Source organism: Sorex fumeus, unplaced genomic scaffold (genome assembly GCF_029834395.1).
Source record: "Sorex fumeus unplaced genomic scaffold, SorFum_2.1 ptg000048l, whole genome shotgun sequence".
In the NCBI taxonomy this organism is placed as follows: Eukaryota; Metazoa; Chordata; class Mammalia; order Eulipotyphla; family Soricidae; genus Sorex; species Sorex fumeus.
This window is the reverse complement of record NW_026606105.1, coordinates 9,659,939-9,684,042: the sequence shown is the minus strand read 5'-3', so window position 1 is coordinate 9,684,042 and position 24,104 is coordinate 9,659,939. Positions and strand designations below refer to the sequence as shown.

Sequence of the window (24,104 nt, the reverse complement as noted above, 5' to 3'; positions counted from 1 at the left end):
TTCCCAGCATCCTATATGGTCACCCGAGCACCACCAGGAGTGATTCCTGAGTACAGAGCCAGAAGTAAAAAAAAAAAAAAATAGCTGCAAGAGAAATGTCCAGGCACAACTATTTCCAAGAGCCCCTGTGTAAAACCACACTTTTCTGAGAAACGAGAGAGGACCACGTCTCCCTGTCACTCCCATCAAGCTCTGAGCACACTGCCTGGCATCAGAGCAGTAAAAACCATCCTCGGTGGAGAAGGAGGGGAGAGAAGAAAAGAGAATGGACTCCAGGAGGAGGCCCTGCTCCCCTGTTAAGCCTCCCACCATGCCCCAGCATGGAGAACAGCCAGGAGGAGGACAGGACCCCCCCGCCCCCCCGCCGAAGAAGGGGGTGCTTTCACAATGGGCAGACACAAAGCAAGAGGTGGAGAAGACCGCTGAAATGCACAAGGGCTCGACCCCTTTGCACATTAAGGAGAGAAACAAGGTAGAGTTTCCTGGTGATAACATCTGAGCACCTGCTTTGAGAGCAAAGTGAGAGCTCTTCTGGAGAGACGCGGGTAGGAAAACTCTTCAATGGATGGCTGAGATCTTACTTCAATGAGTGGACTGAAGAACAGGAAGTCTCCGAAAGAACAGTAAGAATAGGGGGTATGGTGCTGCCAGCAGGTCAATCTGTTCCTGTGAGGCAAGTGCATCAGCAGCCTCATGGCACCTTCAGACTTCTAGATACACCAAAATTGCTGCTGTGCCTTTGGCCAGACCCCAAAACCTTGGGGCAAAATTTACCAAGAAAGTAAATGGCAAAAAGTTAGGTGTGGGAGACACACCCACAAATCACCTCCAGCTCAGCTATGTAATTGGAGGCATGGCCTCTCTGGTTCCTGATCGAACTGCTTAAGAGCCATGATCCCAGAGACTCAGAAACAAATCTCGAAACCCAACAGCTTTTGGCAGAAATGCGTCTGGTCCCTACAGTAGGCTGCCGGTGCGGGACCACCCCAGTTGAGAATAGGTTTTGTGCCTTGGCCTGTTACCCCTGGCGACCCGGTGGCAGTCATCCTCCAGAGGCCATTGGACAGTCATGTTTGGGCCCTCAGTGATGAGACACATGGGGCCTCACAGGATGGGGGTGGAGCCGGCGCTTTCCTCCCCATGCCAACGAGACCCTGAGTCGCCACCCACGAATGGCCTCTCTGGCTCCTGATCAAGATGCTTAACAGCCATGATCCCAGGGACTCAGAAACAAATCTCAAACCCAACGGCTTTTGGCAGAAACGCATCTGGACTGCGCAGTAGATTATTGTCACTGGGCCACCCCAGGGGGGAAAGGGTGCTGTCCCTCTGCCTGCACCCCTTGGAGGCCTGGTGGCCACCATCTTCCAGAGGCCATTGGACAGTGAGGCTTGGGCCCGCAATGATGAGACACGACACGTGGGGCCTCACAGGATGGGGGTGGAGCCAGCCCTTTCCTCCCCGTCCCAACAAGACAGAGTCGTCACCCATGAACGGCCTCTTTGGTTCCTGATCAAGCTGCTTAATGGCCATGATCCCAGAGACTGAGAAACAAATCTTGAAACCCATCGGCTTTTGGCAGAAATGCGTGTGGGCCACTCAGTAGGTTACTGTTGCGGGGCCACCCCAGGGGAAAAAGGGTGTTGTCCCTCCGCCTGCTCTCCCTAGGTGGCTCAGTGGCCAACATTTTCCAGAGGCCATTGGACAGTGAGGTTTGGGCCTGCAGTGATGAGACACGTGGGGCCTCATGGGGTGGGGGTAGAGCCGGCCCTTTCCTTCCCGTCCCAACAAGACCCTAAGTTGCCGCCCATAATCAGTCTCTCTGGCTCCTGATAAAGCTACTTAACAGCCATGATCCCAGAGTCTCAGAAACAAATCTCGAAACCCAAGAGCTTTGGGCAGAAATGCATGTGGGCTACTCAGGAGGTTACCGGCTCTGGGCCACCCCGGGTGGGAATAGGTTTTGTGCCTTGGCCTGCTCCCTCTTGGCGGCTCGGTGGTCACCATCCACCAGAGACCACTGGACAGTCAGGTTTGGGCCCGCAGTGACGAGACACACAGAGCCTCATGGGATGGGGGTGGAGCCGGTCCCCACCCCAACAAGACCCCGAGTCACTGCCCACGAACAGCCTCTCTGGCTCCTGATCAAGCTGCTTAATGACCATGATCCCAGAAACTCAGCAACAGATCTCGGAACCTAGCAGGTTTTGGCAAGAAATCTCTTCGGATTTCATTGTTAAAATTTCGGAATTTCAAAATTGCGCACCCACTACTGCAACTGTGCAACATCATATATTATTCATGACCAGCAATAGAAAACAAATTGTCTACTGTTGCCTTTTCGGCAGATCTCAGTGTCGGGGTAAAATCCCAAATAATAATGGTGGGTGTGGTGTTGAAATGTTGAATGTGATCAAAGTATAGAGAGAGTGATTTGGAAATTATCTGCCCCATAGGTAGGGGGAGGATGTGGGATGGGAGTATACTGGGGTTTTTCGTGGTGGAGAATGGGCACTGGTGAAGGTACGGGTGTTTCATTGTATGACTGAGACTTAAACCCAAAAGCTATGTAACTGCCCTCACGGTGATTCAATAAATAAAATTATAAAAAAATGGGGAAAAAAGGTAAGGCGGAATTCATGCAAAATTCAATCAGGCTAATCAGTGGCTGAATAAATAGCAGTACTCCTACATAAAAAAAAATAGTCAGAATACAGTTTCTGTTTGATCCAGCGGTTCCTCTTTGGTATCTCTCCCCCAAACACAAAACTACTCATTTGTAAAGGTACGTGCACACCTCTGGGGCATTTTACTGGTGGTGAACTCATTTTGTCTATCAAAACCATACATTTTAACACTACTGTAACCATCTTATCTAAAACACAATAAAAAAAATTTTTTTAAATCATAAACTTGTGTGTTGTTGCTACTTATGGGGTGTCTCTCTTATCTCTAGGTTAATTAAATTCTGCTGTATTTATTCGGTAACAGATGATGGTGGTGAGAAGAAATAAACTGAGGCATCAAGGTAGCCAGTCTTCCTAACAGGAAGCCTGATGTGTGTTGTAGATTAGGTGAGAAAGATAGACTCAAACTCAGGGCATAAAGGAACCTCAGGGTGGAATAACAAATACCCAAAGGCAATGGAAATAAAGAACAAAGAATAGGGGTACTGGCATTCAGTAGGAAACAAGCCCTTTGAGGGACAGGGAGGGGGCAATAATTTGACACAGATCAACTAGGAGTGGGGAGGGCGGGGGAGAAGGAGGAACTGAAAGATGGTTAAATGTTGTATATAAAACAGCATCAACAACAGTACAGTAAACCAGAGTGTAGAGTGTGTGTGTGTGTGATGTGATGTGCACATGTGTGTGTGCACGTGTGTGTGTGTGTGTGTGTGCTAAGTTCTTCAGTCTAGGCTGAGTTCAGCCTACTACGCCACAGGGTTCTACTGAATTAATAGGTGATGTTGCCCAATAGAACTGAGACCAATGTGGCCAAAAGTACTAATTACCCGGTGGCAGCATGCAGCATTATCTAAAGGCAGAAGGAAGAAGATGAGGAAATGAGAGAAGTCATTTATTATCTCAATCAACCAATAAATATCGAACTGGCACTATTCTTGTTAGTCCCAGCAGGCAGCGAAACAACTCAAAAGTGTCTTCTGAGGGGCAGGGAGATAGTACAGCAGGGAGGGCATTTGCCTTGCATGTAGCTGACCCAGATTCAATCTCCAGCACCTTATATGGTTCTCCGAACCCACCAGGAGTGACTCCTGAGTGCAGAGCCAGGAGTATGCCCTGAGCACCAATGGGTATGCCCCCCCCCCCCAAAAAAAGGGAAAAGAATGTCTTTTGAGCTCACGGAGTTGGCATTCTCCTGGGAGAGGGGTGAATATAATCTAGGGTTATGTCGATGGAAATTTTAAGAGGGGAAAGTAGTGGCTGGGACCCTCGGGAGTAAGGGAAGAAGAAGCGGAAGACAGGTTGGCCAGGAAAGGTCTCACTGACATGAGACACTATGAACAACCACAGAGGGCGGGCAAGGAGTGGGCCCTGAAGTCATCTGGTTTGGGGAAAATGTTCTGGGCCAGGACAACAGACCATCATAGAGGCCTGAGGACTCAAAAGTTTTAGGGAGTGTCAGAGGCGAGAGGACTTTGGCGCTGAGTACTCCACAGAGAAGACCAGACAATGGACACCAGCCAGACTCCTCAGGCCATGTGAGGGTCATGGTAAAGCCACTGACTATTCTTCTGTTTTTTTTTTTCTTTCCTGTGTGTTTGTGTTTTTGCTTGGGGGCCATGTTTGACGGTGTTCAGGACTTACTCCTGGATCTAGTGCTCAAGAATCACTCCTGGTGAGCTTGGGGTGCCAGAGACCAAACCCAGTTTGGCCGTGTGCAAGGGAAGCACCCTGGCCGCTACCATCTCTCGGGCCAGGGCTTCATCCCTTGAAGGGGTCATGAAACCCTCTGTGATACGTCGCCCAGGAAACAATCAGGGCCTGTAAGGCGGGGAGAGCACGGAGGGAACACAAAGAAGGCAGAGGTGCTGCTGAGTCCAGCAGATAGAGCCGCACCCCGTCACTCCTTCCAGTTGCGCTGGCCCCCAACAGGCATGTACACATCCCTGAGTGAGGAGGGGGGTGGTGTCCTTCAGGGGAGTGCCATGAGGCACCCAGCTTCCTTCTACCATGCAGTGCCCCAGGCAGCCCACAGACAATGGCAAACACGCTTTCTCAAGCTGCTTTGATGCTGGGACTGCCGTGATCACTGCTGTGAAACACCCCAACCAGCACCTTCTCTTTTGTCCCGTAGACCACAGGACCTGAAACCGATTTATACATGAAACGTTTCTGTTTCTAGCGCGATACTTCAAACCACACACCCTACTCATTCTCCAAGATTACGGCACCACATTCGAAAAGGGTTCACAGTAGGAGGCAAGCAAGCTTAGAAGGAAATATGCATTTGATTTTACAGATGTATACATATATATGCATCTACATCGGAATTAAGCAGACAAATCACTCCACCAACTAATATATATGGTCTGAAGTGATAGCACAGCAGGTAAGGCATTTGCCTTACATGCTGCCAACCCGTATTTGATTCCTCCATCCCCCTCCGAGAGCCTGGCAAGCTACCGAGAGTATCCCGCCCACACAGCAGAGCCTGGCAAACTCCCGTGGCATACTCAATATGCCAAAAAACAGTAACAAGAAGTCTCATAATGGAGACGTTACTGGTGCCTGCTCAAGCAAATCGATGAACAACAGGAGGACAGTGGACAGTGCAGTGCTTTGCATATATATATATATATATATATATATATATATATATATATCACAAGGCTCAACCTTTAAGAACATGTAAGTGATCTCTTATAGAAGGGCTTCATGGCCCGGGGTGAAATACAACAATCTCCACACTCTTTCTTTCTAAGAATATTTTTTGGTAGCATTTTCAGTGTTTTTTCACAACAAACAATACAAAATATATTATTTCAGTTCTGCTTTGGAGCAGGAATTGGGGTTTGGTATGGGAATATCTGAAATATGGTGGTGGTAGATATAATGGCGCTGGGATTGGTGGTTGAATATTAAATGTATTGAAATATTGTGAACTACTTTATAAAATTTTTAAAAATTAAAAAAATATTGCCTTCCCCTTCCACCCAGGACCTCATACCTGCCTGGAAGCCTACAGGAAATGCCAGACCCCGTCTGTGCTCAATCACATCAGGTTCTATTGGTTCCAAAGTCCCCCTGAGAACCCCAGGGAGAAAAGTGCCTTCTCATCCCTATTGGGACACATGGATCAGATTCCTTATTTTCCCAACAGCCAGTGTGTTTTATAGTTTTTCATTTGAGGAGAATGAGAGCAAAGCCAACAGAAGAAAAAGGACCTTGGGAGCTGCATTTTGAGAACAAGAAACAGCAAAAACTTCCCTGAGAGCAGCCAGGCAGATGTCCCCTGATAAATAGACCAGCTGGGACAAAACCAATGGTTACAAATCCAGCAAATCCAAGGAGGGAGTTAGAAGAAGAAGGGGGAGAGGGGGGAGGGGGAGGGGGAGGAGGGAAGGGGAGGGGTAGGGGAGGAGGAGGGGAGGGGGAGGAGGAGAGGAAGGAGGAGGAGGAGTGGAAGAAGAGGGAGGAGGGGAGAGGAGGGGGAGGAGGGGGGAGGAGGAGAGGGAGGAGAGGGAGGAAGGGGAGGGGAAGAGGGAAGGGGAGGAGGGGGAGGAGGGGGAGGAGGAGGAGGGGGGAGGGAGGGAGGAGGGGGGAGGAGGAGGAGGAAAAGGAGGAGGAGAAGAAGGAGAAGAAGAAGGAGAAAAAGAAGGAGAAGACTATTCGATTAGAAATAGAAAAGTGTGTCTCTGGCCATACCACTCAGAACTCACCCCATCTCATCTGATCTCAGAAGAATTAGAACATGTGGCAGATAGAAAAGCAGAGACTTGGCTAAAGGGATGGAGGGTGTATGCATACATCTCAACAGTCTGTTCTTCTTACAGAACCTGAAGCAAATCTTTCTTGGGTGAGGAGGGATATGAGTGTGATGCATTTCTGTTGAGAATAATGTGATTGGTACCAGGCCTCTCTGCTGCCTTCCACAGAAAGCTGCATGTCAATCTCTGAGCGCGGAGGGTTCTCTGAGCCTCCCTGCAAAGATTTCACTTCAGGCAGGAATCCGAATGTTCTAGACTCCAAGTCCAAGATCCGGACACTTGACAGACTGGGCTGGAGACAGGCTGCTACATGAGTCTGTGTGTCTTTCTTTCAACAGGCATGGCACAAACTACTGGGTTTTATCCATGAACTCAGAAAGAGCATCTGGAACATTCCCTGATCCCCTCCAGGCTGGGGTCCAGGAGAGTGCAAGATTGAAAAGTTCCCAAGCTAAATAGAGTTTCTGCACTAGGGGTGGAGACGGACAGGCACACAGTGAGAGGCGTGACAGTAAGGGACAGAGAAGGACACATGCCATACAAATTCAAGAGAACGGTGAGGGGGCAGAGAGGCAAGGAACTGTCAGCTGGTCAAGTGTCACCTCGGATATCCGGCCTCTCTTATTCAGTGAGAAGAGCTAGCTGGCAAGTTGAAGGCCCTGCAGTTAGAACTCTGAGGATGCCTTTGTGAACTGTTCCTGACCATCTATTGGCACCATTTCATTCGAGGAAATAAGATGACTGTGGCTAATTGTTGTTATGTTCTTGTGGCCACTCTGCTAACCACTATAAATGTATTATTTTATTTAAGTTCCTACATAAACAGCCCTAAAAAGCAGAAATTCTGCAGATTCAAAGCCCTCAAATGGAACTTGAAAAACCATAATCAATGTCATAGCCCCGGGAGGTCTGAGTGCCGGGTGCAAGGTCAGATCATGTGACCATGGTGCCCACATGCCTTGTGAGGATCGCTGGGCAGTCTGCACCGACCTGAGTTGTTTAGGCATTACCTTCCATAATCTGTGTTTGGCCGATGTGTGGGGTGGGAATAACCACAGTCAAATGCCAACTTAGGGCTGGCCCTTGCTCTAGGCAACTGCTAAAGCGGACATTGTTTCAAGCAGGACTGAGCTTTGAAATAACCAGAACCTTGGCTGAACTCTGTTGTTCAGGGTCCCTGGCACTGAGGAAGCCTGAGCCATGGAAATGCATGTCCATGCACCTGGGCATTTGTCCTGGTGGTAGGCAAACTCTATGCAAATTACCTGTATAAAGGTAATAAGCCTGCAGCAATACTGAATAATCACAGGAAATACTGAATAATCCCTGCAAAAACATATTCTCATGACAAATGCAGGGTGCATGCGCGCACACACACACACAATACATTTTGGTTTAGGGAAATTTAAGATAAATCCAAAATTGCTGCAAAAGGTAAAGGAACCTCATGAAGCTCTGTCTGATGTGACTCTGAATTCTGTTCTTTGCCCAAAGGTGGAGGTAAACTGACTCCAGTGACCACCCCCCACCCCCAGCCCCTCAAAGAATGTTGTGGCTGAGTAACCTGGCTAAGTCTCAGAGAAACTTCAACAATAGGTGATCTGAGGAACAGCAATGGGCACCACAATTCTTTCCTCCTTGCCCAGGACAAAGCAGGAGACCCAGCAGGTCTTAACACCTTCTTACAGATGCAAGATGCAGATGTCAGGACCATGGGTGCTCTCGAAGCCGAAACGCTCACAATTCTCTTTTGACAACCAAGACCCCAGTCTGGTTTGATATGAAGTCAATGCTCCCCAGAACACAATTTGATTATCTGGAGGGTCCTCCAACACCGGAAGCAATGCTTGAGGATCTTAGGGGCCACTCCCAGAGATATTCAGCCAATAGGGCTAGACAATTTAATGCCTGTGCCTGGAAATGTTTTTCTTGAGCCCAGCAGTTCTGGGGGGAACTGGGGGTACGAGACCACACCCAGAAATGATTGGGAGTTTCTAGGGCTATAGTACTCAGGAGACTGTGCAGTGCTGGGACTCGAACTTGGGGCCGAGCACATTCAAGGCATGTGTTTCACAATTTCCTTTACTTTGAAAGCAGAGTGTGAGAATAAATAGAGCATGTTTGACGCAGAGTGTCACGTAGGAGCGGATGACAGAGCTGGAAAGCTCTCAGCTCCGGATCCCACCAACAGCCTTGCATCCTACCAAGGGAGCAAGAGCAGGATCTTAATCTCCTCAAACATGTGGACGGCAACCCACATCCACTAATTCCAGACAGTGGTGGCTATGGCGGCTACAGAGAGCTCATGACCCAAGTGCCTGCATGGTTCAGGGAGATGGCAGACCATCTGGCCAGACATACACTGGGCGCCACATTTTGGAATCCCCTTTCCCAGCCCCCCACTCACATTGGTGAACTTGGGCAGCCAGAGGCAGGGATTCCTGTGCAAATGCTTTTTTGAGTATGCTTTCTGTGGATGGGGACGGCCGCCCTGAGTCAGCTCGATTCATTAGCTTTGCTGTATCCTGATGATGGATGAGGAGGCCTCTGGCAGAGAAGGGCCCTGGCAGCTCCCAGGGGAGGGCGTCTTCCAGGCTGGCACCCAAACAGCTCAGAAAGCTGGCGTGGCCTCCCTGCTCGACTGCCACACTGGCACTCAGTTCTTTGCAACAGCGGCTGCCCAGCAGCCAAACGGCCAGCTGGGGGTGCGGATGGCCAATCTGTCAAGCTGGACTGCAGGCGTGCGTGTGGGGGCCGCCAAGGGAGTTACAGCAAGCAGGCGGGCTGCAGGCAGTCTGAGGCTGGACTCCGGTGGTGGTGCTCTGTGGGGCGGTCCTGCTGGACCCTCAGCACGGATGACAGAAGGGCCCCTGCCACGCTTGAGCGGTACATGGGGAGGCGCAAAGCTTCTCGCCCACAGCTCACAGATGCCCGTGCGCTGGCATCTGCTCACTACCGTGGCGGTGAAACAGACATAGGTTCATGATCCGTGTTTCCTTCCAGGACCTGGAGGTTCAAGCTGGCTGGGAGTCTCGGTCCTTGCACCTTTCCTGTAAGCATCCAAGTGAGTAGATGCCGTGATACCCAATTACTTGGAGCACATTACTGACCCTGGGAGGTGGTAAGGTACCCTGGTGGAGCCCCCCACTCAGTCGGCCCCACCCAGGTTCTAGTGGATCCACACAGCAGCAAAAGAAGTAAAAGTTGAGAATCTCAAACACTGGACAGAAAAAAAAAAAACAGCATAAGGCCTTTTGAAACCCAAATCCAAACAAAACTAATTAGCCCATTTGACTTTGTGACATTGAAACAGAAGCAGCACTAGGAGAGAAGGAGGGAAGACGGTGACATTCGTCACATAATTAAACCCTCCTGGAGCGATATACAGCGGTAGGGCATTTGCCTTGCGCACAGCTGGCCCGGCCGAGCCGGGTTCGATTCCTCCGCCCCTTTCGGAGAGCCCGGCAAGCTACTGAGAGTATCTCGCCTGCACAGCAGAGCCTGGCAAGCTCCCCGTGATGCATCCAATATGCCAAACACAGTAACAAGAAGTCTCACAATGGAGTCGTTACCGGGCCCGCTCGAACAAAAGCGATGACCAACAGGAGGACTGTGCTACAGTGCTACTAACTTCAAGAGGCAAATAAAATTATCTTTCTTATTTGCCTTTCCCAAGGAACCCAAGATTCGGAGAAGCTGAATTATTGGTGGGGGAGGGAAGCAGGGGTCTCTGAAGGTTGCTTGGGGTCCTGAGGCTCACAATTCTGAGCCAAGCAGGCTGAATAGACAATGCTGGTGGCCAAGGTCATGGGGCTGTTTGGGCCCTGTGGTGCTGGGGACAACCAGGGCCACCCCACATGGGGCTCAGGGGGTGACTGAACCAGACCCCAAGTATGGGGGAACCTGCCCTCACCTCCACTCTGCCTCCCACCCCAGGGCTAGACCCAAGAGTTCCCAGATCTGAGTGACTCTCACCCTCCATCCCATCGCACACCGCCTGGTCTCCTGAGGGCCAGTGCTCTCAGAAGTACCTTGGAAGAAGGCCAAGTGGTACAGGTGGGGGCGGCCATTTTCACTTACCCTTGCCCACAAGGAAGAAGTGCAAGCAAAACACGGGAACAAAACAATAACAAAAACAAACAGCACCTCTTTGTCTTCCCAGGAGAAGGAGGTGACATCAGCAGAGCTAAAAATAGCGCCTCTGAATCTGGAAACAACACCCTGAAGTCTGACAGCTCCTTTCTTCTTTCCCCGACCCTCAGGCTCCCTCGTTCACCTAACCGCCTCCCTGCCAACCTGCCTGCCCGGCCCGGCCACCACGTGCCTCTCACTGGAACGGAGCCACCAACATGGGCCTGATGCAAGCGACATCTTACTGTCACTGTCACTGCCTTCCCATTGTTCATCAATTTGCTCGAGCGGGCCCATTAAGACTTGTTGTTACTGTGTTTGGCATATCAAATACGTCATGGGGAGCTTGCCAGGCTTTGCCGAGTGGGCAAGATACTCTCGGTAGCTTGCTGGGCTCTCCAAGAGGGGCAGAAAAATCAAACTCGGGTTGACCAGGTTGGCCACAAGCAAAGCAAACGCCCTACTTGCTGTGCTATAGGACGTTTGCCTTGCATGAGGCCGACCCAGCTGACCTGACATCTCACTACCAGTGAAAATCAGAGAATTCACCCTCAGAATGTACCTCCCTCCGCAAAAAAATAAAAATAAAAAAAACAAGTGACACTAAATCATATCCTCTTAAAGTCCTCGAGATTGAAATCTAAAATCCAGGGGTCTTTCCTCCATGGATCCCAAGGCGACCTCTGACCTCTCTCTGAGTTACTTATGAGGGTCTACAGTTTCCGCGTGCTTAGTTCAGTGTGCAGGGCCCCATCTCTGCCTCTGCCGTGACTGTCCTTCCCTTCCCTTTGTGTCTCTCTCCTGTGTCTGTTCCTGCCCTCAGAAGAACACCTGTCTGATTGGGGGGATAGGTTAACCCAGAGGTAACCCCATCTAATGGAACCTCATCTGCAGTGAGCCAATTTCCAACAGGGCCTCATTCTGCAGGGCAGCCTTAGGGCTTCGGGACATCTTTGGAGAAACCCAAGTCAACCCACAATAGGTGTGGACCTGGTCACTTCATTTATTCCTGACTCTCTTCATGAAGTGGCTCAGTGGTTCTTTACCCACCAGGTGTGATGCAGAATCACCTGCAGAGAGGTTTGATTTTTTTTTAAGTGGGAGGAACTGCGGGAGGACTGCATTTATGCCAGGGGGTCACTCAGCAAAAGGTCTTGAGGTGACAGAACTGAGCAGGAACAAATCGCTTAAAAAGACAGCATTTCAAAGGGGTTGGAGTAAACTAGGCAGCTGATGTACAAAATAAAGAAATAAATGAACTGGAACCATACTTCACACCATTCACAGAAGTAAACCCAAAGATTGCATTAACGATCTTGAGATTACAAGATTGGATCAGAATCCATAAGATACACTGAAGAGAATATTGGCAGAACTCTCTGAGAAATTGGCTGCAGAAGGATCTTCAACAAGCTGACTACAGTGGCAAGGACAATAAAAACAAAAATAAACAAATAGGGCTGCATCAAATTAAAAAGCTCCCACACAGCAAAAGAAACTGAAACTCTAATTAAAAAAAGGCATCCTACTGCTGAATGGGAGAAAATATTTGCCACAATACATCAGATAAAGGCTTGACATCCAAGATCTATAAAGCACTTACAGAACTCAACAACAACAAAAAAAGTCCAACAATCCCATCCACAAATGGGGTGAGGAGATGAAAAGACACTTATCCAAAAAAGATATATGGATGGCGAACAGGCATATGAAAAAGTGTTCACTGTCACTCATGATTGGGGAAATGCAAATAAAAAAATAGTGAGATGGCATCTCATACTTGTGAGAACATCACATATCAAAGAGTCTAGAGGCAGCCAGGGTTGGTGAGGTTGTTGTGAGAAAGGAATCCTCATCCACTATAGGTGGGAATGTTGTCTGGTTAAGCCTTTATAGAAATTAACAAGGAGATGAATCCCCAAAATAGAAATAGAACTACCATACCATACAACCAGTGATGCTCTTTACCCAAAACACTCATTCAAAAGGCTCTCTGCATATCTATGTATACAGACTCAAAACATTCACTCAAAAGGATCTATGCACGCGCGCACACACACACACACACACACACAAACACACACACATAGTTGCACTTAGTACAATAGCCAATATTTGGAAACAACCCACATACTCACTTATGGCTGAGTGGGTCAAGAAGTTGTGATGTGTGTACACAAGAGAATACTATGAAGCTCTAATAACTAAATCCTCTGAGAGGTGGGTGGGTTGAGTTTACCTCCCCACCCCAAGCAGAATCCTGGCAGCCAAAAACCTCCTGAACCCAGCTGCAGCCATACTCAAGGCCACTCTCCACACGCTTAGATGAGCCTCACCCATGAAGGAACCGGCAGAGGAACCCAGGTATGCGGGAACCATGGCTGAGATCTCCAAGCCTCCTTGGATCAGGACTGGGCCTCCTCCACCCAGCTCCCCAGTTTTCCAGTAGCTTGGCAGTCACACCCACGAACTGATCCTGGCGTCATATAATCTCAACAGAGGCTAAAATCCAGAGACCACAAAATAAAGCTTCCAGAAAAGAGAGATGCAGCATTTCCTGGAGCACGCGACTGTGACCTCTTATACTCTAGCCCACTGATGTACCTAAAGTAGCACACATTTGTTTGGTTCTAACATACTAGCTTGTATTCTCTTGTATATGGGCTTAAACAGGTCTAGAATGAAAGACAAAAATCTTCACACACTTCCCTCTTATTGTGGTGGGAAGATGCTCGCTGGTGGGGTGGGTGTTTGAATATTATCTGTAATGAACTATTGTGAACTACTTTATGGAAAAAATGCATACAAATTGCAAAAAAAAAAATAAGAACTAAATCATGCAGTGCACAGAAACCTGGAGGGAACTAAATGATGTTCCACTGAGAAAAGTCAGTCAGAAAGAAAGGGTTGAACATAGAACGATCTCGCTCCCCTCTGGGACTTGGAGATACAAAGCAAAGTCGCAATAAAGATCCAAGGACAACGTAACAGTAGAACTGATCCACACAATTGAGGTTTGTTGCTTTTAAGACGGGGGTGGATTAAAGGGAGGAGAGGAGTTAGGGAGATGGAGATGATACGCTGGTGATGGATACAGTGGTTGCTTATGTGTATGATAAATCGTTATTAACAGTCTTGAAAGTCACAGACTCTCAATCAATTAAAAAAGCACTTTTTAAGGTAGGGTTCCAGGGTTTGGGCTCAGAATGGTAGATCACAAGTTTACATGTTTGCTCTCCATCACCACATGGACCCCTCCCTTACCACTGATGCAGGCCTTGTGGTTCCAATACTACCAGGCCATTCACTGAGCCAGCAGGCCCTACACTGGTGAGCCAGGCACTACTGGGCATGGCCCCGTACCTCCCAAGCTTCGCTGGGTACAACTCCTATCTCTGAGCACCCTCCCACCACCAAAAAAAAAAAATGAAGTGACATTCAAAAATGTTTTTAATTAAATGAAAAGGTTAGATCCCACCAGTGACTATACTGCTCAGCCAAAAATAAGCATCACTGGGGTCCATCTTAAGGTCAGCTTTGCACTGTGGGGAAAGAAGGCAGAAGGAAGGAGAGGATCCAAGGGTCATGTGTTCTGGAACCAGAACAGCGGTGTGTTGGCAAAGCCAGACTGGTGGCAGCAAGTTCCTTTCCTCCTGCGGCCCAGCGACCTCTTCCCCTGCAGGTGTCCAGGCAGCCATGAGACGTGTACTCTGTAAGTGGGATGACAGGCTGGGGAGAAGCCATGCTCAGCGGGTTGTGAGGGACAGTCTGGGCCCACGACGTCCCCCAGTATGAGCCCCACAGGCAGCAGAAGGTCCTGGGCTTGTGGCAAATTCTGGTTTTTAATTGACTATGGGGAATGTCCCTCAAAGTGATGGCTTCCCCGGCGTGGGTCTATTTGCCCTTCATGCTGTGCCATTAGACACATTAAGCGGCCTTAAACAGCATTAAACAGCATTTACCAACGGTCACTTTCACCCTCAAAATGATCTGAAGGCCGTCCACACTAGGGCCACCGACGGAAGGACACGGATCTAGGGACACGCGCTCCGGGTTCAGACAGCAGCTCACGTGCATGGCCCCACCCGCCTGGTTTCCCTTCGCACCAAACTCGCAGCCCTGCACAGCTCAGGCTGGTCTCACAGCTGCCTCCACCCCTGCCCAGGCTTATTCTGGATTCCCAGCTTCTTCCTGAGCTCGCTCACTTGCACTCTCTCTCTCTGTGTCCCTGTCTCTCTCTTTCTCTCTCCCTCTCTCTAACTCTTTTCCTTCTTTCCCCCTTTCCTCTTCTCTCTCTCTCTCTCTCTCTCTCTCTCTCTCTCTCTCTCTCTCTCTCTGTCTCTAGAGTTCTCCCCACAGTGACATTTCCCTTTGGCTTCTCTGTCTCTGTCTCTCTCTCTCTCTCTCTCTCTCTCTCTCTCTCTCTCTCTCTCTCTCTCTCTCTCTATCACTTCTCCTTCCCCAGGTCCACTTATGGAAATCTCACCCGTCTCTCACAAGGAAACTCTGCCCCATTTCCATGAAGACATCCCTGTCTCCCTCCGCCCACACTGACTGCCCCTTTTCTTATGTTCTTTCCCTGCCATGCCTTTGCTCTGCTAGGCGAGGGTGAGGAGAGAGAGGCCTGTCTTTGCTGGTGGAGCCACTCCTTTGCTTCGGAGCCAAATCCATTAGGGCAGCTGTCTGCAGGGAAAGGGTCAAGAAGAGTCTAAACCAACTGCAGGTCAGCACCCTCTGGGAACAGTCTCCAGAGTCCCCTGCACCTGTGCTGTTTCACCCCACCCCTTTCCCCTTCCCTGGACAGAGCTGATGGTGAAAGTGCTTTCTTAGCTCCCAGGGAACATGCGGGACAGGAGGATGGTGGGGAGCACGGGGAATTTCCATGACTATGACTTCCGAGGTCTCCTTCAAATGTCTTTGCTTCTTCTTTTTCCTGGTCTCGCAGTAATAGTGACCAAGTTACAATCAGTTAGTACAGAGCAGTGCTATTTAACCATATTAGGCTTAAGGGGGATGTCTACATCTGTTTGCATTTTTGCCAAGAGAAAGCAAAGGACAGGCCCCCCAGGAACAGCAGAAAAGGTTCCCGGGGCGGGGCTGGAAAGGAGGGACACCGCCCTCACAGGCCACAGCCCTGGAGAGTCAGGTGCAGAGGAAGGAGCTCATATGCAGATATGCAAATCAGCTAGGTTTTCTTTTTCTTTTTTTCCCCTTTTCTGTTATCTGATATCCCCAGACCAGTGTTTATGCAATTAATTCAGATCCTAACGTTAATTCATTATTTATAGCCTGTTAGTCCAAACAGCTGAGCTTCTCTTGGTTTTGGTTAATTTAATCAAATGCCATGCAATTATACTTTAATTAAAAAATGCATATGCATAAGGCTGAAATCCTTATATTTAAATCAATTGAATGTACAACAAGATTCAAAGAAATGCAAACTATTAAAGGTCAATCTGAGTTAGGAGCACAGTTTTCAAATAGTTGTACCCTCCTCTCTTCTTCAACTGAGAAGATGGCCAAAAACCAAAAGTCAGAAGTTCTTAGCATTCTGCAAAGACAAATTCAGGTTTCCTGACTAAATCGAGAGACTATTCAGCCAGATCTTTCAATAACATTTAACTATTCCCAACTTGGCCTCGACAAACCCAGGACCTCTCAAACTTCCAAACAAAACAATAAAACAGTCAACACAACAGCCAACGTTGCTTTCAAGGTCTGGTACCCCAGCTGTGCCATCTCAGACTGCCTGATGCTGTCCCTGTGTATCTGCATGTTGGGATGAGGGGAAGGGGTGAGGGTGATTCTCCTAGAAGCTCCATCAGAAACTCAATTTTCTTCTCACTAGTTATCAATAGAAACACATTTCCTTGAAAATCCAAAGCACTATGAAAATAAAAAATCGTTCACATAATAACATAATGAAGGCAATAAACCAATGTCATTATGATCCCCACACCTCCCAGTAGAAAGGAATTTATTTTCTCCCTCCCCCATCCCCCCTTTTCTTTACAATGCTGATTCCTGTGATTTCTTTCAAGCTCAAATGAATCAACTACACAAAAACATTCTCTCTTTCTCTAAAACTTCAGTAACTCACAACCTACCTCCTGGCTACCTCTTGTTCACAGAACACAAAGAAGGTTCTAACATTTAAATAGCTTGTTAGGGACACCAAGTACATTTGAAAATCAAAGGCAGCACCAGAGTCTCGGACAGACTGACTGCTGACTGAGCCTGCAGTTTCTAGAACTTCATGCTTTCAGGCTTGAGTTGTGGGCGAGCCCCGTGTTTCTCAACCTTTTCCCAACATCAGGCCCCTTCTGGTTTTTGTTGGTTGCTTTGCTTTGATTTTGCTTTGGGAGGTCATGCCTGGCAATGCTCGGGGTTTGCTCCTGGTTCTACACTCAGGACTCACTCCTGGTGGTGCTTGGAGGACTGTATAGCAGGACCAGGATCAAATCAAATCGGGTCTCAGCCTTGTGCAAGGCAAATGTCCTGCCACTGTGCTACTGCTCTGGCCTCTCAGGCCCTTTCTGACTTTGTTGCTTTCCTCTGTTGTCCCTGTCTTGCCATTTGGCTCGTTAGTCTTCTGCTGTGGTCTCTGTTTGCGTGATTTTCACCTCCCCATCCAAATATCCTGGGGCCCACAGGAGACAGTGAGAAACGCTGAGAAACGCTGGGCCAGCCTCCACTCATCACGTCAGATGAGTGTCTCGTTCCAGGCCCACCTTCAAACTTGGGCAACACCTGCACCACACACATTCCGCTAACAGTGAGTCATACCTTCCCCCCAACCCCCACCACACACACACACACACACACACACACACACACACACACCCTCCCCATCACATACACACACCTGCCTTCAGCAGACTTGCCCACTCCAGAACCACAATGGAATTCTGGATGACAACCAAAGCAGCCAAGCAAATCAAGCTTTGACCTCAGGGTCAAGGCCTGGGAGTATTCACACTGACCCCTACAATACCGTGCTAACTTGATCAACACTCTAGGCCTCCTCAAACCTCTCTTTGGGAATTCCAGCGGGATAAGCCCTGACCGTTCAGGCTCCGGGTGCCTTCCCACCCCCTGCCTCCCCGCCCCGACAGATGGGGGAGAACACTCACAGCAAATCGGACTTGGCAGTTCTCCTCTCCCAGGTAGCACAGGTCTCCCGAGACGTTGGTCTCCAGCCACAGGTGTTCTCCGTTCACTGCATTCTCCTGCAAGGAAAAGACCAAGGCTTCAGTTTTTCTTACAGGCAGAAAGAACCGTAGGGGCCAAGGGTCAGGGGGGAGTCCTCCAAATCATATTTGGAATCAAGAAAGTGAGTCCAAGAAGTTAAATTACTTCTCAGTTTACACGTACAAATACTTACTGGAGTTGATCCTACCAAAAAACTCTAAACAAACACACGCAAAAACAATGCTGAAATTTTTTTTATTTGAGTCATTGACTAAAAGATTAGATCTATGGGTACTTTATTCATTGACAGAATTGCATATTTAAAAGTAGGGAGGGGCGGGAACAGGGGAGGGGGGAAAGAAACGAATAGAAACTTCCTCCCAGAAGACATACAGATGGCCAAAAAGGTATATGAAGAGATAGCTCTGACTCACTTGTCATCAGGAAAATGCAAATGAAAACAACAATGAGATATCATCTCACACCAGTCAGACTGGCACACATCACGAAGAACAAAAATAACCAGTGTTGGCGGGGATGTGGGGGAAAGGGACCCTCATTCACCGTCAGTGGAAATGCGAACTGGTCCAGCACTCTTAGAAAACAATATGGACATTTCTCAAACTAGAAATCGAGTTTCCACCTGACCCAGCAATTCCACTTCTTGACCTCTACCCCAAGGGCCCAAAAACTCCATTCAGAAAAAATATTTGCTTTCCTATGCTTATTGTAGCTCTTTTCACAATAGCCAAACATGGAAAATAGCTGGTCTCCAAAAACATGACTGGATAAGGAAACATATACACATGGAATACTATCCAGCTTTAAGAAAAGATGAGACTATGCGATTCACTGCTATGTGGATGAATCTGGAGATTATCAGGTTGTGTTAAATGAGTCAGGAGATGGACAGGTCTCTCTTATGGGCAGGATATAAAGAAACAGAACAGGGGTAGAACAAATCTCCGAAGGCAACAGAAAGGGTGAAGTGAACACTCTCAGGGAACACAAAGGGCAAAGTGGACACTCTCAGGGAGGGTGCGGTGCTGGGATGTGTAATGCATGAAACCCAACCATTAACAATACTGTAAAGCACAGCTCCTGAAATAACATTTAAAAATGAATTAAATAAATTATCTAACAATTGAAAAAATAAAAGTCAAATAGTTAAAATGGGAGCGAGCAGCTGGGAGTTAGCACAGAAGTTAAGGCACACACACAGCATACACTGAACCACAACCATCCTGTCATATGTAGTCCCCTGAGCTGTGCTTTGTGCAATCCTAGAGGTGCCCAACTATCGCCTGCTATGCCCCTTGAAGCCCTTGGCAATGCCAGCATGACCCAGGGCTCCCTGTGGGTTTGAGTAGCATTGCATCATTGATCTGCACCATTGGCCTGGCTGGCCAAGGGTTGCCAGGAGAAGCCCAGGTCTCCTGAATGTGACTTGGGAGTTCCCTCCACCCAATTAACTCAATTTGTTAATGTAAGGCTTTCTTTATCTAGACCCAACACTAAAAACTTCATGGCAATTGAGACCAAAATTCTATTAACAGTTATCATTACTTAGCAAATTAGCCCGGAAGGAGGATAGTAGCATTAAAGTACGTTGAGTAAGAGAGTGTTTGAAAACACCTTTACAGCAGTAATGGGTAAATTATACTTCTAAGCCAGAGGCTTCTTAAAACTTTCCATCACCGTGTACTCAAAGCATAATACAATTCCGCTAATTCAGTAGGCCTTCACCAGTTAATTCTAAACTTTTCAAGTTGAATGATTTCCTATCTTCTAAAAATATTCTGATTGAAAAGAAAGCTCTGCCACGCTGTAAGAAATGAAGAACACTCCCGAACCAAATCTGGAAACGTGCGAAGCTTCATTATGGGAGTTGGGGTGGAGGGTGAGGGGGACTTTTAAAAAAAAATCATACAATTCCATAATCCTTCTCATGCCACAATACCTAGGAACCTGGGTAGATTTGCATATTCATTCTCTAATTTCTCATTTGCTTACAAAAAGACTTTGAGCTATTAAAGGAAAACATTAGCTTAGCCATACGGGAACCGAACTGAATATACAGATCTTCGGGGGGGAGGGGCAAGAAGGAAGAGCAGTACAGGGAATTGTTTTTATTTTTATTATACTGATCACAAGAACATGGTCATGGAATTATTTTCCCACGGGGGCTGTTCTAGGATGAATTGTGCTCTCTACCAGAGGCATATACTGAAACCCTAACTCTAGGCAGGGAGGTCCTGAAGGGTCCAGCCCTGGTGATGGGATTAGCGCCCTTCCAGGAGGAGACCTGCAAGGGATGTGTGTCTCTCTCCAATTACACGTGGGAGAAAGGGCATCAGAGGACATGTCTGGAAGGTAGACAGCTATAAGCCAGGGAGAAGCCCTCACAATTCAGCAATAGCATGTGGATCTGATCAGAGACTTCCTAGACGCCGGAGCTAAGAGAAAGAAATCCTGATAGTTGAAGCTACCAATGCTACCGTAGTTTGTTCTAGCAGCCTGAATGGGTAAGGCAGGGAATGACTTGCACAGGCTGTCTCCTTAGCATGCCCAGCAGTTGAGAAGTCCATGTTCTCTTAGGCCACTCCAGAAATGCCTCCATGAGAGTTTCCTGAATGCATGCCAAAGCTTAGCATGCAGAAGCAGAAATAGATACCAAAACAAAGCCGCGTGGGGGAGAGGGCGGTGGATGGGTAAGGGGGCTGCCAAGTGACTTTCACCTCTTAAAATACATTCACCTCTTCAAATGCACAAACAACACCTTTTCCACTCAGGCCCTCGAGGCTCAAATAATATCAGATAAGATTAAGCAGGCGTGATGGATGTTTCAGAGGAGAATGGTAAATCCTACATCTCGAGCAGATTATGCGAGCACAAACTGGGAGCAGATATTCATGAGCCCTGTGGACCTTGTGGAAATCAGGAACAAATCACTGCATGACCCACTCCCAAGTAAAGATTTGCCTCTGAGTCCCAGAGCGCCTTCCAGCCATCCTCAAAAAGAGAGAAAGCTGGTGAGAAGCATAACTCTCATGGGCAAAGGGTGAACACCGTTTCACCAGGACTTTTTTCTCTGGAAGGAGTCACATTTGCTCTGTTTTGTTTTGTTTTTTAATGGAAGTCAGTGGGAAAGTACTTTCGATCTCAGAGTCAATCTTGCGGATCAGAAACAAGACAGAAATAACAACAGCCGTAGATTTAGGCCCTGGAAGCTTTCAAGGAGTGATACACAAGGCAAATGTTAAATAAACAGGCACTTTTTTTGTTAAAAATTACCTTATTGTAAAATTTGTTAAAAATTTTACCTTGATAAAAATCAATCCTCGTGGCCCCAAATATTTCACTACTGGGAATTTATCATCCAGCTTCAACTTATAATACTTTTTTAGGATGAATCCTGTATTCGTTCAATAAACACTTATTACAAACCACTAGTGCCAGGCCCTGGGTTAAGTGTGGAATAAAATCAACTAAAGTTGGAAATAAGCACAAAATAAACACAAAATGATAGCAGTAAATACTAGAGACACTGAAACATAGGGGCAGGAGGGTGAACCACCAACTTTTTATATATATATTTTTTAATTTTTTAATCGAATCACTATGAGATAGTTACAAGCTTTCATGTTTGAGTTTCAATCAATGACCAAACACCCATTCCTTCACCAGTGCACATTCTCTACCAGCAATGTCCCCAGTATACCCTCCCTGTACCTCTATGGCAGACAATTTCCCCCATACTCTCTCTCTACCTTTGGGCAGTATGGTTGGTAATATAGATACTGAGAGGCTATCACTTTTGGTCCTTTATCTACTTTCAGCACATCCCAAATGATTCCTCCAACCATCACTGACTTAGTGATCCCTTCTCTATTCCAGCTGCCTTCTCCCCCAGCTCAGGAGACAGGCTTCCAACTATGGAGCAATCTTCCTGGCCCTTGTCTCTACTGTCCTTGGGTGTCAGTCTCATATTACATTATTTTATATTCCACAAATGAGTGCAGTCCTTCCAACTTTTAAAGAACATATTTGCAACGGAGAAGGCGTCAAAGTCAATGATGATACCAATCCAGGAGGACAGAAATAAAATCCTGGCAGATCCAGGGAAGGAGGCAAAAGCAGACAACAAAGGGAACTGCAGGTTTGCTCACTCCCTGGTTTGCTAGGCTTCATTCTGGGCAATAACACATGCTGATCACTAGCAAAACACTCTTGGAGGCTTAGCTAGCCTCAGGTTCAGAAAAGGGCAACTGTGAGGATTAACCAAGCTCACTGTTTCTGGAGAGGGGGTACCCAGAGGCCACAGTGCTGGTATCTGGTGCTGGGAGTTACCAGGGCTTACCAGGGCCATCGTGGAGGGGTCCTATGGCCTCCAGGGTTATACCCCCCGCCCCCCCCCCCACGTGCTCAGAGCCAGACAAGCAGAGTCTGGAATCAAACGCGGGGCCTCAAGCATGAGCTCCTACCCTGGACCTATGTCCCCAGTTCCCTCCACTCACTGAGTGGAGATCTCATTAGAAAGCCCCACCCAGGAAAGAGTAGAGGTGACGGAAAGACAGAGGTGTCTGGCCACAGCGAATCTACCACATTAGACAGACTCAAAGTTTACTAAACACGGAAATGAACCTAGTGAGTTTTCAAGAGTTGCCTGGGTGCCAGGGAGTCGGCTCATCTGAAGTGAAATCTGGACATCGGGAGTTGCCAAGTTCTGAAGGTGAATCCTGTGTGACACTCAGAGGCGTGATAATCTGAGAGGCCCTGATCCTCTCTCCTTGATCTTCTTAGGTACTAGATTTGAGAATGTGTCTGTTGTGGGAGATCTATTATATTTGGTAGTCTCTGTCCCTTTTATAATCTCCAGAGGAGTAGGAGACAAGATGAAGGAATGTGGCATGAGGTAGAACTGAGGACTTTTAAGGAGAGAGACACAAAACGGAAGCAGGAAGATAGCAGAGAAATAGTACAGCAGGTGGGGCATTTGCCTTGCTGACTGAGCATCCCATATGGTCCCCTGAGCACCACCAGGAGTAATTCCTGAGTGCAGAGCCAGGAGTAACCCCTGAGCACCACTGAGTATGCCCCCCCACCCCCACATAAACACACACACACAAATTTTAAAAAGAATAAAGAAGTACATAGTAAGCAGAAGTACATAGTGTGGGCAGGTTCAAAATTAACAAGATCCTGGGGATAAAGAAAAAGAAAAGCCAACTCACTACACCCCATCAAAGAATGAATAGAATTAAAATGTTCCTACATTCACCTAGTAATCTCATGGTGGGGAATATACTCCAAGGGAAAAATTCTAATGGGTAAAATCTATGTATACCAAGAGGTTTATTTCTGGGGCTGGAGCAATAGCACAGCAGGCAGGGCGTTTGCCTTGCACGTGGTCAATCTGGGTTCATTTTCCAGCATCCCATACGGTCCCCCAAGCACCAGCAGGAGTGATTCCTGTGTGCAAAGCCAGAAGTGACCCCCTGAGCATTGCCGGGTGTGACCCCCCCCAAAAAAAAGCAAAAAAAAAACCCCAAAAACCAAACAAAAAGAGATGTCTAACATTTAACAATCAAAAACTGGAAACACTGCACATGCCCAGAACAAAACAATGCTTAAAAAAATAGGGTGATACATAACATGAAATATCATGAAGATATCAAAAACATACATATTGAGATATGGTCATGTGAAATGGTGATGGTGGGCCAGCAAGCTGGCTCTAGGGGATGGAGCTTCTGCTTGGCACAACATAGTCCCTGAGAATGGTCTCAGTAACCCCCAAACAATAAGCCAGGAACAGCTCCAGAGTATCACTGGGTGTGGCCCTAAAACAAAAGTGAAACAATAAAAATTGTTGGGGAACAGTTTTTCCCCAACGTGCCTGGACACGTTGCATACCGGGTCCGGGCAGACGTGGGGCAAAGGATGATGGGCATGTGGAGAGTGACTGGACCTTCTTGAAAGCTGAGACTCTCTATGAAATATGTGTGTAGTTGGCAATAAAGGGAACAGCCATCAGCTGCTCCCGGAGGGTGTTTCTCCTCGCGCTCGTCATCCTTTGCCTCACATTTGCCCGGACTCAGTGCACAACGTGTCCAGGCACATTGGGGAAAGATTGTTCCCCAACAAAAAATGACTTTGAGGGGGCTAGAGAAATGGTACATCCAGTTAAATGCTTACCTTGCATGTTTCCTACCTGATTTGTTCCCCAGCATCCCATATGGTTCCCCAAACCCTGCCAGATGTGATACCTGAGTGCAGAGGTAGGAATAAGCCCTGAGCACTGTTGATGGCCCCAAATAAAAAAAAAGTG

At 47.7% G+C, this 24,104-nt stretch overlaps 1 protein-coding gene across 9 annotated transcripts in view; it reads right to left on the bottom strand.

Moving 5' to 3' along the window:
* Nucleotides 1-24,104, bottom strand: part of DGKI (diacylglycerol kinase iota) — a 512,024-nt gene that overhangs the window by 304,633 nt on the left and 183,287 nt on the right. For all 9 annotated transcript variants that reach the window (XM_056123879.1, XM_056123870.1, XM_056123875.1 and 6 more), the window contains exon 3: nucleotides 17,716-17,811. In XM_056123879.1, coding sequence (XP_055979854.1) covers nucleotides 17,716-17,811 — 96 coding nt within the window. The remainder of the gene's footprint in view (nucleotides 1-17,715; nucleotides 17,812-24,104) is intronic.